The following is a 15,541-nucleotide window of genomic DNA, read 5'->3' as shown; positions in this document are numbered from 1 at the left end:
TTGTCCAAAACAGGTTCTATGACCTGTTTTGTCCCTATTCTCAAGAATCACTGTTAATTAATTTCCTAGGTTTTAGTGCATTAACATTTTTAAAGCATTAGTTGCTATTTCTGAGCCAGAACCTTTGTATTTCTATGTTTTTGGTATACACATAAATCTGTCGCACAAGGTCTGATTTACTTGGTTTAGCTGGTAATATTTAACTTTAACTGAGTTTGGTGCATTATCATCTGTCCAGTTTCTCTTGGTGTTGAGCAGAAAACAGCTGTTAACATATTGGAGCACTTATCAGGAAGGAGTTTCTACACATTAAACCAGTTAAAAAGGTGACATTTCTTCTATCATTGTTTTCTCATGGATTTCATCCAGAGCTGGCCCAAGCAGCATGCGAACTAAGCAGCTGCTTAGAGCCCCAACACCACCAGGGGCCCCCAAGAGCAATTTTACACACATTCTACACTTTCTGTTCCACATGTAGAAACAAAAGATATAAAACTTGAATTTTCCTGTAAATTCAGTGTTTGTCTGCAGGTGTTACATTTAAATAGTTACATTAATTTTAACATGCCACACTTAAATACCATTCTGCATTTCAAAATACCAATTAATTAGAGCATCTTTGCTTGTTTGCTACTCCTGCAGGTTAAAATCAACAACAATAGTAACACCAGTATGATGTACATGGCAAAAAACACAATCTTAACCTGATTTCATCACTAACATGGATACATTGGATTCAGGTAAAGAAATAATTAGAATATCAGACATCTCTTTTTCTGCTTCATATATTTTCGTTTAATCATTAACATCCCTTCTGTTGAGGCAGCAAATCCAACCTCATCAGTCCTGCTGAGAATTATAGGCAAAAATCAAATCTTCAAGGTTATAGACAACTTGCACTGCCCCCATGTGGTTAAAAGGAGAACTACTATATGCTTACAATAGAATAGAAATACGCTTTATTGTTCCAAATGCAACAGCAGAAAAAGTGACAGGCAATCAAAGCATGTAAATTCAGACAAAGTGTAATGAAGGTCTTCATTACTTGGCGGCACAACACTTGAAATGTGTTAAATGATAAAAGAAATGCATGATGAATGAAATGAAACAGATACAAACAGATTGAAATGATTTATTGATTGTGTGTTTTATTCAGTTGCATCTCAGCTGGAACTGATGGTGTCCTGTTAAAATACAAACAAAAGGATAATATAAGTATTGTGATTGTTTGAAGGCTTTGTGTGGGTGTGGCTTACCTCTCTCTTCCTCTGCAGGGTGTTCAGGCTAAAAGATTCCCTGGGGGCCTGAGCACCTTTTAAAGGTTCCAGAAGAGACCAAGGCAGATGAAAGAGGGGGAGCAGTAGAGCTAGGCATTTTATAAATTTAATGTTGGATTTATATTTATATTGATAAAAATGTGTTTTAGAGATGCTTAAAATTAATAGTATTTGGCAATATATATTATTCTGAGGATTTAGTTAGTTACTTTGTCAAACTTTGTGTGTATGTATTTTGTTTTACCCCATTTCTTGGTGGGTTTGTGAATTGGAACAGCCAGCGACTATAAAAGGCTGCATGTTGGCCACAGTGTGTGTTGCTGCTAAGACCCTAGGCCACTGTAAACAGGGTTGTGTGTCTGTTAAATGTTGGTGAATAAACACCCAGTGGGTTTGCACAGTTTCTCTGCCTCAAGTCTCCTACTTCCTCCAGCCGCAAAGGGCCATCCTAACACAAAGACATGAATATTAAAATATACAAATACAGAATAAAAGCAACATACTGAACAGTAAGGGCAAAAATTCAACATAAATACTGTTTATAAAATAAAATAATGACTTCCTATTCAATGGAATATGCAACTTAGAAGGTTAATTTTTAAAAATGAGAAATTGTGCATATTTGAGTATTAAAAAGAGACTATTTACAATAAATGACTGTAAAAACAGTGGAACAGCAGAGAAATTCAGAAATCAGCATTAATGTTATGTTATTTAAAATATGTAAAAGCCAGGATGTGTACATATATTGTTTGTTTTTTTTTTACTTAATTATAAACTGTTACAAATATACTGAAATACCAGTAGTCAATAAATTACTGAAGTAAGAGTAAACAAGTGGTAAAAAGATCCCCTGAGTCCTAAGTAAATGACCTGATTGTGTGACTTAATATTTTAAAAATAAAGTAATCAGACAGACATGAATGCAAATTGTCGTATTAAAAATGAATACAAGTAACATAATTACAAAGTAGTAATTTTAAGCAGAAGAAGCACTTTTCCAAATCAGCCCATCCATCCATTCATCCACTGAATGTCAAGGTAAACATCTAACGTGTTAATACCGCAGCTCTTCAAAGTAAAAGCATTTCCGGCCGTGCTTTATTGTGTTGGTCCCCTGAGCGGAAGTGGAGTGTAAGCGTTAGATAAGGAGCTCAGCATCGACTCCGCTGCTGCTGCTGCTGCGCTTCTCTTCACTGTGACTGTGCGGAGATGTTAGACCGTTCCCGGTGAAAAAAGCACCGAAGCTCTGCCCCGTGGAAATGCCTCACCGCCGCAGGCTGTAACCGAGCGGGATTCGCGGACAGCCGAGCGGGGCAGAGAAGGCCAGGTCTCCGGGACAGGTTGGAAGGAAAACACCGGCAGGATGTGGCAAGTTTTAGCATGCGGGGCTGTAGTTTTCCCCGGTCTTTTCTTCGTCTTCAGGAAGATTCTGCCCGCTGTGTTCAAACACTGGACCGATGCCGACGTGGTTCTGGTCAGCGAGAGGTAATATGACTCGGTTCGGTTCGGCTGTTTTCGGAACGTCTTGGCTGATTATCGGGGTTTAAGCTAGTAACGGTCGCTCTCATCCAGTTAGCTGGCTGCGCTGCTGCACTTTCTTCCCCCGGCAGAGGAAATGTTCCTGAAACGGGAATATTTCATCCTGCCGGGGGGGTTTCCTGCTCCTGCCGAGGTTTAGTTGGCTTTTTGCTCACTGGACGCATTATTACATAAATGTCACCGCGCATCCAAACTATGGGTCCCTGCAGGGAAAAAAGCAAAGTGTGAGAAACGTCTTGGTTCTGGGTTTACATGGGAATGTTGATGGGATTAGGTCACATGTAGACTGGGATTACTCACCTACACACCGGGATTACACTCCAACATTTATGGAATAATAAATTGGGCTGGGAAATATATCTCTAAACTTATTTGTCCCGTTATATACTCAGTTTTCTTCCTTCCATTTCTCAGTTATCCTGCCTTCCATTTGTTTTTTTTCCTTCCTTCCTCCTTTCCTTTCCTTCCTTTTTTCTACCATTGTTTCCTTCCTTGCTCCTATTTGTTTTCTTGTTTTATAAATCCTTATTTTCTGCCATTTTTCTTTGTTTCTACCTCCTTTCGTTCTTAGTCTCCTACCTTTTTTTAAGTCCCTTTTCCTGTCATCTTTCCTTTTTTAAATCCTTGTTTCTACCTACTTTCCAGTTTTTTTTGTTTCTTCCAACTTTCTGTTCCTTGTTTCTGCCTCTTTCCATTCTTTGTTTCCTACCTTCTTTCCTTGTTTATTAAACCGTTTCCTTCCTTGTTGCCTTCATCCTTTCCTTTCCTGTGTCCTCCCTCTCTCACACAGTTTTGTCAGGTCAGAGGTTAGACCTCACTCCCCAATGATGTCATCAACAGGAAGTATGACATCATACCTAACTGGGCCACTCTTCACCTCCAGACTGGAAACCAGCAGGATTTTCTAACTGCTGCTGAGCTTTCACTGTCTAACGATAATCCTCACCTACCAAAACAATGGCCACGTTAGAAATGTTTCCATCAGCAGTTCCAACGTGTTCAGTATAAATATTAACTTTAGTCTTCATGATTCCTCCTTTTAGTTCATGTATAGCCAGATTCAGTTGATTACAAGAAGCTCTGAAAATATAAAGTAATACAGGACGATGGCAGACGGATAGATCAATAGGGAGTAAAACTGGGTTGACATTAACGACCGATGTTTGTAGCCATCTTGATGCTGATGGAGAAGGGATAAGGTTGGTTATGTTGTGTTTGTTTGGTCATGTGATCGGGATGCACCAATAAATTGATCGACCGATATGTCTGAACCGATTTTCTTAAATTTGGGAGATTGGAGATTGGTGGTTTGCCGACGTAGTCGTATAGCGTCTTTGTATTTAGCAACTTTCCAGAAAATAAAAATCTGCATCAGCCAAAATCGTATGGTCAGACATTTTAGAGATTGGTGATCAGCCAGAAAACTGCAGTCAGTTCTCGCCTCCTATTGTTGGTGTTCCGTGTTAGCGCTTTGGTTGTTTTGTTTTTTACTCCTTGACAAATTTTTCTAATAATTATCGATTAGTTTTTAGGGGTGGGGAAACCTTAAAGTGCTGCTGTGCCAGTTACTCAGCAGACTGTTGCTAGGTAACCAGAGTTGGGGAGGGGAGTCGGACTTGAAGCTGAACAGACTTGAAGCTGTTGGTTACCTAGCAACAACCCTGCAGGTTGTTGCTAGGTAACCAAAGAGTGACTGATTCTACCAATGTAGCTAAGCTAGCCGTAAGAGATTGAGCAGCTAAAGTCTGTACTCTTCCTTCATCTCCCAGATCCGTGCGGTTTTGGATCAGAGCTCAGTGAATATTCTAGAATATTTTATCAGATAAATTATCTATTGATATTGATCACGTCTTTGGTGATAGATATTGTTATTGATTTGTTGTCCGGCTCTGGTGCAAACTAGCGGCTACATTAGGATTGGGTGCTTATCGTATAGTTTATCATGATGAATTTCTTGCTTTGATAAGAATTTTGATTTATCATTGTCATAAATTCCAATTAAAAATGTTTAAAACCTAATCTGTTCATATGATCAGATTGATAGTTTTACTTTTTCTCCTCTGATCAATAGAAGCTCCAATAATTCTGAAAATACAGTCACCACGTGCAATTTAGTGATACAAATCACACTTTTTTACACATTGCAGAGGATCATCTCTGTCACAGTTATTATCCAATTGTTGAGCTTATTTTAACGTATGATTGTGATTAATTGATTTATTCCTTATTGTGACAGGTTAGTTGTTTATTTCTGGGAAGTTAAATTTGTCTTAAGGAGTTCCCTAAATGTAAACGGTTCCCTCCTCAGTGATGGTTGCTGTTTGTAGTGAGCCGGGTCAGCGGGACAATCATTTCTGCTGTCAGTCCGGTTAATCCTGAACCCTGTTAGTGAGCAATGCTTCAGCTCATTTCCTAATGCTCAGCCAGCGGAGAGCCTGGCCGGAGCAGCATTCACGCCCCAGGGGAAGACGCCCTGTTCATCCGCCACAGAAACAATGTCTATTATTCCTCAGAGGAGAAATCCAGGAATCATCTCTGATGTTTCCTCAATGTAGTTTAGCTTCAGATCATCAATAATGCTGATATCAGGCAAAAATAACCGAGGAAATACAAGCAGCACTTTTCAAACGATGATTTTACCCTAATACAGCAGGTCTAATGTGAAAAAATGTGAAGAATTTACTGGTCCTTCAACATGAAGTACAAATTTTCCGCAGCAAAGGGTCACACAGTCAAAGCAAATAGACTCACAGAAAGATAAGAAAATAAGATATGTAAAAGGATACAGAGCAAAACACTGTACAGAAAGGTCAAAATTTAAAGGTAAATATGGTGGTTATAAAAACAATAAGTAGGTTAATTTAAAAATATGCATTAGTGGTGAGCATTTATCTCATGATTTACCATTTAGTACAGTAAACTTTATTATAAGACTTTTGATTTGTTACTGTCACAATAAATTCCAATTAATAATGTTTAAAATCTTCCAAAACAGTCTGTATTGTTGGTATTTTTTAAATGTTCTCCACTGTTCATGGAGTGTATCAATATCAATAAGTTTGAAAATGAAATACTTAGTGTGTACAGATTAGGGACACAAATCGCACTTTATTTTGTTTAACAAGCTTCCAAAAGAAACGTTTAATAAATGGGAACAATTTCTAAGAGCAGGATTTGTGTTTGTGAAGCTTTAATATCTGTGACACACAGTCACAGTTATCTAAAAAAGACATAATAAATGAGACTTATCACCAGTTTTATCATAATTAGGACTGACATTATAAAATCCTTCCTGGACGACAAAGTGTCCCTGAAGTTATTGTGATAAACAGATTATTGTTTTTAGACCATTTTGCAGTATTATGATAATGGCTTAATAATGCAAAAACACATTGTCAAAGATAATTAACTTTAGATTCTAATGAACATTTAACACTGGAACTGGAAGACATTTTAAATATCCAAAACAATAGAAATAACAAATAAAATGAATTATGAAGTCTCTGTAAACAAGATTATCCTTCAAAAACAGAAGATACTAAAGACCAAAGTTTAAGGCTGAAGACTTTTATCATCCAGTTTTTTGTACAGAGAAAATGGAAAAACAATCATGCAGATGAAATTATTGATACTTGTTTTAATTTATCATAAGATTAATTAATTTATTGTCCAAAACAGCATTTAAAACTTTTAAAAAATGAATCCTCCAGCCTTGTAAGTGGCGCTAGACATGCGGTATAAAGTATTCGCATAAAACCTCCACAGGAAATTGGCGGCAAACGCAAGAGAAGAATAGCAAATTGCGGCTGAAGTCCTGGTCCAGCTTCTTTATGGAGATAATAAGTTTATCTGATAATAAGTTTGGCTCCGTTTTGTTTGGCGTGTAAACACAAAGTGATGAGTTTGTCTGAGTGATGCAGAAGAAACTCCAACAAGAGTCACATTACCAGCGTTATGCAACCTGATTACTACAGCTGGGCTGAAGGCACGGTGACCCAGCTCCAGTTACCGTCCCGACAGCCGCGGTATCACCTTCTGTTAAATGTGTCTTAATGGCTTCAATGTGGCACCAACCAAAGCAGTGAAGGAGGGAAACTAGAGGAAAATTATAACTTCTTTAAAAAAAGAAAAGTTTGAAAAATGTTTTGAAGAAAAAAACCAAAAAAATATAAGAAAAATAATTTCTAAAACGAAATAAAGTCGTAAGAAAATAAAACCTGAAAGAAAATTCCTAAACTAAAAAAATAAAAAATTAATCTTAAAAATACAATTTGAAAAAATAAAATCTGAAAAAATAATTTGACAAATTAAAATTTGAAAAAATAAAAAATTGAAAATTATTTGAAAGAAAAAAAACATTTTAAAAATAGCTAACTGCATATATTTCATGATTGAAATTTAATGATTGAATTTTTGATTAAGGAATTTTTAAAAGTTTTATTTTTGAAATGCATTTTCCCCTTCAAATTTTAATCTTTGAAACATGCTTTACTTGCAATAACATTGCAACAAATTTCTAACCATTTTCACTAATTAAAAAGCTGACTCAGCAGATCATCTTCACTCTTTGGTATTTCTGGAGGAAGTTTGTGGTTTTGTGAATAACATCAATCTTTTTTTTTCCCTTTTGAAGAACTGGACATAAAACGAACTGGTTCAGATCACAATCGACAATCGATGAACTGTTTAGTCGATCTCATTTATTCTCCTTCCATTGATCAAGAAGTGCTTCAACATAAACAAGATCATCAACATAATTTCCTGTTTTCTAACTGATTAACCGCTGTTCAGGCACTCAGTGATGTGGCAGCATCCATTTATCAGATGATGTGGTTCTAATGTAGAGAGAGACTTCCTGTTCCGATCCTGGAGGATTATAACTGGCTCCAGTACCAAGCTTTGGGCTCTGCTAGGCTGAGTAGCAGCAGCAGCAGCCTATAGGAAGGAAACACTGAGGTAGCCCGGCCTGATGCAGCAGGAGCATAAAGCCGGGCATTTCTCCTTTTCCCTCCTCGCTCTGCTCACCCCATCGACCTCAGAGTTTCGTCAGCGGGGGGGGTTACTGGCGGACACGATGAATGAACGGCAGACTGTGTGAAATCTGGGTCTTGTGACACGGCGTGCAGCCACACAGTCAGAGCAGCAGCGGGACTGGAGGGGGAAATGTTTGGCCATATTCCCTTCCTCCAGTCTGTGGTTTCAACCAGCAACTTTTAGGGTTTTCTTCTTCAAAATGAGCAAATCTGAACTGAAAACCCGTCTTCTTGGGAAAACAACTTACTCTTTCACATTTTTTACAAACTTTGTGAACTTTTAGGATGTTTTTCCTCTTGATAGACCGATAGTCTTGGTATATTTGAGACCAAAACTTTATCAACTGTTCCATCTCCAGCTGGTTCTCTTTCTCTCTGCTCTGAGTTAAATCAACCAATCCCTTTGAGCAACCTGTTTCCCTCTTCACTTGTGGGGGAACTGTATCAAGAACTACTGAAATTACACAAAACTTCAGAAGACGACGCTGACCGTAACTTCCTTCATGAAATGGGAACAAAAATGGATGTTTGGAGTTTGGTGCCTCTAGTAAGGCACAGACCCACCATTGGGTGTGCAAGTTTGTTACTTCTTACTTCCTCTGCTGTGTGCCTTCTGCATTCCTCAACACATTCAGGTCGCTTTTTAGGTTGTGAGCTGTCAAGTCTGACTGCGGTTGCATTTAATTAGTATCATGAAAACCACAGAAAACAAAACAGATTTCAGCAAAAAATTAAGAACATAAAGACCTGCTGTGTGAACGAAGCCTCAGTCTCTCCTCCAGTTAAACCAGTAAACAGGGTTGGACTGTAAATTGATTTTTATCAATTATTTAAGTTTTTGGTTATTGAACATTTAGTTTTTGCATGTTTTTCTCCTCGTTTCCATAGTTCAGTGGTCCAGGGTGGCCATTTGTTTTAAAACTTCTGTTTATTTGGACTTTGAATTCGGGACAGGCAAGATTCTTTTCTTTTTTCATTACAAGAATGAGGTAGCAACGTGGGCGAAACAAACAAGGTAGCAACGTGGGCGGAACGAAGTAGCAACGTGGGCGGAATGAGGTAGCACTGAATCCGTAACATTGGCGGAACGACAAAGCAAGTAGGCCGTGACGTGGGCGAAAGGAGTTCAAAACAAGGTTGTAACGTGGGCGGAACAAGGGTTATAAGGTGGCTGGAATGAGGTAGCAACGAGGTCATAACATGGTCGGAACGGGTGCAAAATGAGGTCGGAACGTGGGCGGAACGAGGTCGTAAGGTGGTTGGAACGAGGTCATAACGTGGCTAAACAAGGTTCAAAACGAGGTTGCAAGGTGGGTGGAAAAAGGTAGCAACGAGGTTGTATGGTGGGTGCAATGAGGTTGTAAGGTGGGTGGAACGAGGAAGCAATGAGGTCGTAACATGGGCAGAACGAACTCAAACAGCGAGCGGAACAAGGTAGCAACGAGGTGGTAAGGTGGACCGAACGAGGCAGTGATGAGGTCGTAACGTGGGCGGAATGAAGTCGTAACGTGGGCAGCACAAGATGTACGGTAGCAATGAGGTCATTAGGTTGGCAGAATGAGGTAGCAATGAGGTCGCAACGTGAGCCGCACAAGATGGCAACGAAGAAGTAACATGGGCGAAATACGGTAGCAACGAGTTCATAAGGTGGGCAGAACAAGGTCGTAATGTGGGAGGCACAAAGTCAAAACCCATGCAGGAAAAAGCTAGTAACAAGGTCATAAGGTGGGCGTAACGAGGCAGCAATGGGGTCGTAACATGGGCAAAACGAAGTTGTAACGTCGGCGGCACAATATAGCAACGAGGTCATAAGGTGGACGGAATACGGTAGCAATGAGGTCATAAGGTAGACGGAACGAGGAAGCAATGAGGTCATAACGTAGGTGGAAAGAAGTTGTGACGTGGACGGAACGGTAGCAATGAGGTCATAAGGTGGGCGGAATGAGGCAACAATGAGGTCATAACGTAGGCGGAACAAAGTCGTAATATGGGCAGGGTGAAGTCAGAATGGAGGCGGAACAAGGTAGCAATGAGGTCATAAGGTAGGCAGAACGAGGCAGCAGTCAGGTCATAACGTGGACAGAACGAAGTGGTAACGTCGCTGGCACAAAATAGCAATGAGGTCATAAGGTGGGCGGAATACTGTAGCAATGAGGTTGTAACGTGGGCGGAACGAAGTCGTAACGTGGGCGGCTCAAGATAGCAACGAGGTCATAATGTGGGCGGAAAGAGGCAGTAATGAGGTCGTTCTGTGGTTGTAACGTGCGCGGAACGAAGTCGTAACGTGCGCGGAACGAGGTTGTACGTTGGGCGGAATGAGGCAGCAATGAGATCGTAACGTGGGCGGAACGAAGTAACGTGAGCGGAACGAAGTCATAACGTGGGCGGCTCAAGCTAGCCACGAGGTCATAAGGTCGGCGGAACGAGGCAGTAATGAAGTCGTTTTGTGGTCGTAATGTGGGCGGAACGAAGTCGTAACATGCGTGAAATGAGGTTGTAAGTTGGGCGGAACTAGGTCAAAACGAGGTCGTAACGTGGGCGGTACAATATAGCAACGAGGTCATAAGGTGGACGGAATATGGTAGCAATGAGGTCGTAACGTGGGCGGATCGTAGTCGTAACGTCAGCGGCACAAGTTAGCAACGAGGTCATAAGGTGGATGGAAGGAGGCAGCAATGAGGTCATAACGTAGGCAGAACGAAGTTCTAACGTGGGCGGGACGAGGTAGCAACGAGGTCATAAGGTGGGAAACGAGGTATTAAGGTCAAAACGAGTTCGGAACGTGGGTGGAATGAAGTCGTAACGTCAGCGGCACAATATAGCAGTCAGGTCATAATGTAGGCGGAACAAAGTCAGAGCGCAGGCAGAACAAGGTAGCAATGAGGTCATAAGGTGGGCGGAACGAGGCAGCAATGACGTCGTGACGTGGGTGGAACAAAGTCGTAACGTCGGCGGCACAAGATAGCAATGAGGTCATAAGATGGGCGGAACGAATTCAAAACACGGGCAGAACAAGGTAGCAACAAGGTCATATGGTGGACGAAAGGAGGTCAAAACGAGGTCGGAACGTGGGCGGAACGAAGTCAAAATCAGTGCGGAAAAAGGTAGCAATGAGGTCATAAGGTGGGAAACGAGGTAACAAGGTCAAAACGAGTTCAGAAAGTGGGCGGAATGAAGTCGCAAGGTGGGCAGAATGAGGTTGTAATTTGGCCGGAACTAGGTCAAAACAAGGTCTTAACGTGAGCAGAACGAGGCAGCAATGAGGTCATAACGTAGGCAGAACGAAGTCGTAATGTGGGCGGGACGATGTCAGAACGTAGGCGGAACAAGGTACCAATGAGGTCATATGGTGAGCGGAACGAGGCAGCAATGAAGTTGTAGCGTGGGCGGAATGAAGTCGTATCGTCAGTGGCATAAGGTAGCAACAAGGTCATAAGGTGGACGAAAGGAGGTCAAACCGAGGTCGGAACGTGGGCGGAACGAAGTGAAAACGCAGGCAGAACGAAGCAGCAATGAGGTCGTAACGTGGGCAGAACAAAGTCAAAAACCATGCGGAAAAAGGTAGCAACGAGGTCATAAGGTGGGAAACGAGGTAACAAGGTCAAATTGAGTTCGGAATGTGGGCGGAATGAAGTCGTAAGGTGAGCGGAATGAGGTTGTAAGTTGGCCGGAACTAGGTCAAAACAAGGTCGTAACGTGGGCGGAATACAATAGCAACAAGGTCATAAGGTGGGCGGAATGCGGTAGCAATGAGGTCGTAAGGTGGGTGGAACGAAGTCGTAATGTGGGCGGCACAATATAGCATCGAGGTCATAAGGTGGGCGGAATGAGGCAGCAATGAGGTCGTTTTGTGGTCGTAACAAACTCAAACCGCGGGCGGAACAAGGTAGCAATGAGGTAGTAATGTGAGTGGAAACCCATTTCGGCCGCTTGTATCCTTGAGAGGGGCCAAAGGAGTCAGGTGCAGTGTGGGATGTGCGGTAGCCGAGGGAAGGCACCCTGGCAGTCTTATCCTCGGTTGCAGAAACTGGCCCTTGGGAAATTATACAACCATTTTTCTTGTTAAAATAACTTTTTTTTTGAACATTAAGATGTTTTTCTATTAGTTGTTTTTAACCTGCTAATATTATGACTATTCTTGTAAAAAAAAATCAAAAACAAAAAACAAACAAGTATTCCATTGTGCAAGACATGGATGTTTGAAATAAAAACCTCTTTTGTAATGTTTTCTGTAATTTGTAAAAAAAAAATATTTTGAAAGGAAAGTGAGGGGGGAAAAAAAGCTCTTATCTAAATGTGAGATTCAATTTTAAGCTGTACCAGTAAAGCCAGTTCCCCTCATCAATGTGCGTTTGTTATGCACATCCATCAGAGGAAATCATTATTCAACAAAGTGTTGTGTAAACGGAGCTATTACAGCTCCAGAGCGGGGGGGAGGGATTAAATGAAATGTTTTCAGATTTTAAAGGAGCTTAGTGTTGGTGCTGCCAAGCTGGAGCGTCGCCAGCAGCAGAGCCGGTCCCAGCTGAAGCTCCCATTCACAGCCTGGTGATGTAACCAGAGGTCCCACTCCGACATCACTCGCCTTCATCCTGCTGCTCTGTCCCTTCATCGCTGGCTTCCCAGAGGTCACAGAGCTGGTTAAAGACGCAACTTCTCTTGGGTCACCGCTCTGGGCAAAGAGGGAGGAAACAGGCGACGCTAATCCAACCGTGCTACGCTATGCTATGCTATGTTATGCTACGCTAAGAGTGGCCTACAACTTGACCTCTGTCCACTTTATGAAGCTGTGGTTACAGCAGAGCAGCAGATCAGTCCCCATTATATTTAAAATCTGTGTTCTTATTTCTGAAGATTTCTCTGAGTTTTAATGTTTGTACCATAAATGTGTAAAATCTTGTGGCACCTGGAGCTCATCCATCCTGCAGGATCCCAGAGGAAAACTTCCTGTTAGCTGATTCCTCCGTTATAAACGGACTGATTAATATCATAATATTAAACGCTGGTTATTTATTGACAGTTTACCAGCTGCTTGTTCTGATTCTATGAATTTTGACCCAGAAAACGCGAACCGTTAAAAATGTTCTGATGCACAGACGTTCCCTGGAGGCCATCTTGTCTGGAGCATTAATTCTTATTAAAGTTATAATTTTTTCAGGTAATGATAATAATGAACCCAAGTCTTTCTTTGCAGGCTGGTGTCCTCCATCCACGCTGTCATGGCAACAACAACGGGGATCATCGTCGTTTCCTCATGCAGCAGCAACATAATTTATGACAGGTCAGATTTTATTCTTATAGTCCTTGTAGCTCAAATTAAATTTTCTTCCAGCATGTTTTAGTGGGACTGTTTGGAGACATTATGAGCAGTAAATATCTTACGTTCAGTACTTGGCTTTACTTTGGATAAACAGATGATAACGGCTAGTATGAGAGAAACTGTTTTTAAAAACCTTTTATCTGCACATAGATTAGTAATAATAATAACAGTTTTTATTTAATAAGAACAATAGCCGTTTTAATTTCAGTAGATACACTTGAGTTTATTTCCTTTACAGGGTTTCCCCCAGTGTATTATAAGGCTGGCGGCCCGCCATGCTTTACTAGCCCCGCCACCAGGCTAAGCGTTGCTTGTTTACGTTTCTAGGAAAATTAAAAGAAAACACACACACACACACACAAAAAATCGTTTTTTTTCCTTTTGTTTGTCTTTTAAAGCTGGGCTGCAAGTGTCTCTTTTGCTCTTAGCATTTCACTAGCAGAGCAGATATATTCCTAAAGATTAGGTTTATAATAGATAGGTTTTTAGGCCTGTCGCGATAAACGATATATCAATTAATCGCACGATAAATTAAACCTATCGACCTCATTTTAATTATCGGCTTTATCGTCTCTTCCTGCCTTTTTTTCTTTCTGTTGATGACACTGAATGAAAAAGGCTCAGCTCCGGTGCTCTCCACTGACCCTCCCTTCCTCATTTCCTTAGTGTAATGTCCAGCGCACACTACACGAGTTGTTAGCCGACTGTCGGCCCATTTTCAAAACCTGAGACCACACATTAGCGACAGAAATCCTAGGTATAACGGTTCGATTGTGCCGTGTGGTGTCCAGCCACATGGGCACAAAATAATGGCTACAAGTCCAGTTAACTAATTTTAAAATCAGGCATTAATCAATGCTTTACTAGAATCTACCTGTGATCCATGTGGCTAGAGTCAGCGTAAAGTCCTGACTGAATGAAAATCATTATAACCTATTTATGTCACGTTAACGAAGAACAACTGAAAACTTACCGGGTTTATCAACTGCGGTAGCAATTTGGCTCCAACTCCTCTCCTTGTCATTTCTATATTCTTTGCACTAAATGTGAAATAAATATTAATGTTGTTTCCACATATCATCTCCGATGTCCACTGGACTTCGGTTGCGCTGTGTCAGCTGTTTGGGATTCCCCTCTGTAATTTCCCCTCAAAAAGCCAGTGGAGAATCCGTGCATTCTGATTGGCTACCTGTCACATTCAGCGTTAAGCTCCCAGTCGGGGAAAACCTCTGATTTAGATCGGAGCGGCCACGACGATCTGCCGTAACACACCACACACTGCAGGATGATCGGTTACGAAATCACCAGCGACCATCTTGGATCGTCCAACATTCTAAGATTGTCATAAGGGCAAAATGGGGGTAAAAAATCGTGTAGTGTGAACTACTGCATTGGGTAGTCGGATGTGCCCATCTTCTCTATTTAAATCTAGTGATTACTGAAGGGCAATATAGTATACAGACGTTATAATCTGCACTTTTTTGGTTGAATGCAGTATTTATTTCCACTTTGGCTTTATGTTGTTTAGTTTTTATTTAAGTAAGTTTTTTGTTAATGGAGACTGAGAATCAATTTTATTTTTGTTTTTGATTGTTTTGTTTATTTAGTTTATCAGTCCCAGTATTATGTGTTCTTTTGAAAATAAAGTGTATCTATCTATGGCAGGAAATCGCATGCATTATTAGTCAATATTATCGTTTATCTCAATAATTTTTTAGACAATTAATTGCTCAGCAAAATTTGTTATCGTGACAGGCCTAATAGGTTTATAGTTTATGCATTTAAAGCCGACAGCGCGCAGACCAATCACACCGCTGGCGCCTCTGCGCTTTGCCTCGCGCGCTGCCGCTTCTATACCTCAGGGCGGATCGCGCGCGGCTCCTTTCACTCAAACTGGACACAGGCTGACCTGTATGGATATTTACATAAACCTACTGTGAGGAATAATGATCCTTTGGAGAACTCTAGGTAAGAGTTTAAAACCCGCCCCGTTAGCTCTGGTTGCGCAGCTCAATGTGAACCACAGGAATAACTTGTAGCGAATTCAGAGGCACGTCGTGGAGCGGTGAGAATGATTTATCTTTGTGATAATTTATCTTTGTGAACGAACAATTATATGTTGAGATGTAAACACGCTGGATAGCGTGTTTACATCTCAACACACTGCCCAGCGTGTGGCTCTGTGTCTGTCTTCCCTGTAAAGTTTGTCTGTGGTCCCGGTTGGCCGGAGCGTTTGTGGATAACGAGCAGTGCTAACCTGATCATGCAGGTTCAGCCTGGTGAGGAGCTTTCGCGCTCTCCTCGGAGTCACGCATTACGCTGATTTTATGTTATTTTAAGTAGAGGTGTGCCGATCGATCGGTCACCGA

At 41.1% G+C, this 15,541-nt stretch overlaps 1 protein-coding gene and 1 long non-coding RNA gene across 4 annotated transcripts in view; both read left to right on the top strand.

Annotated features, from left to right (window-relative positions):
- The first annotated feature begins 1,846 nt into the window (after positions 1–1,846).
- tlcd3a (TLC domain containing 3A) overlaps positions 1,847–15,541 on the top strand; it is a 25,505-nt gene continuing 11,810 nt past the window's right edge. The window contains exons 1-2 of the mRNA XM_007562952.2: positions 1,847–2,765; positions 13,047–13,133. Coding sequence (XP_007563014.1) covers positions 2,644–2,765; positions 13,047–13,133 — 209 coding nt within the window. The 5' untranslated portion in view covers positions 1,847–2,643. The remainder of the gene's footprint in view (positions 2,766–13,046; positions 13,134–15,541) is intronic.
- On the top strand, positions 7,150–13,038 carry LOC107837471 (uncharacterized). Of its 3 annotated transcripts, none has more exons than XR_001663478.1 (3): positions 7,150–9,657; positions 9,777–10,532; positions 10,682–13,038. It is a non-coding gene; the product is annotated as an uncharacterized LOC107837471 (long non-coding RNA). The 3 variants fall into 3 exon arrangements; XR_001663479.1 differs by having other exon boundaries at positions 7,150–9,886; positions 9,975–10,532; XR_001663480.1 differs by having other exon boundaries at positions 7,150–10,532; positions 10,682–10,736; positions 10,825–13,038.

This window comes from Poecilia formosa, unplaced genomic scaffold (genome assembly GCF_000485575.1).
Source record: "Poecilia formosa unplaced genomic scaffold, Poecilia_formosa-5.1.2 Scaffold143, whole genome shotgun sequence".
NCBI lineage: Eukaryota > Metazoa > Chordata > Actinopteri > Cyprinodontiformes > Poeciliidae > Poecilia > Poecilia formosa.
The sequence above is the reverse complement of the archived record's forward strand: the minus strand, read 5'-3'. Positions and strand labels throughout refer to the sequence as shown.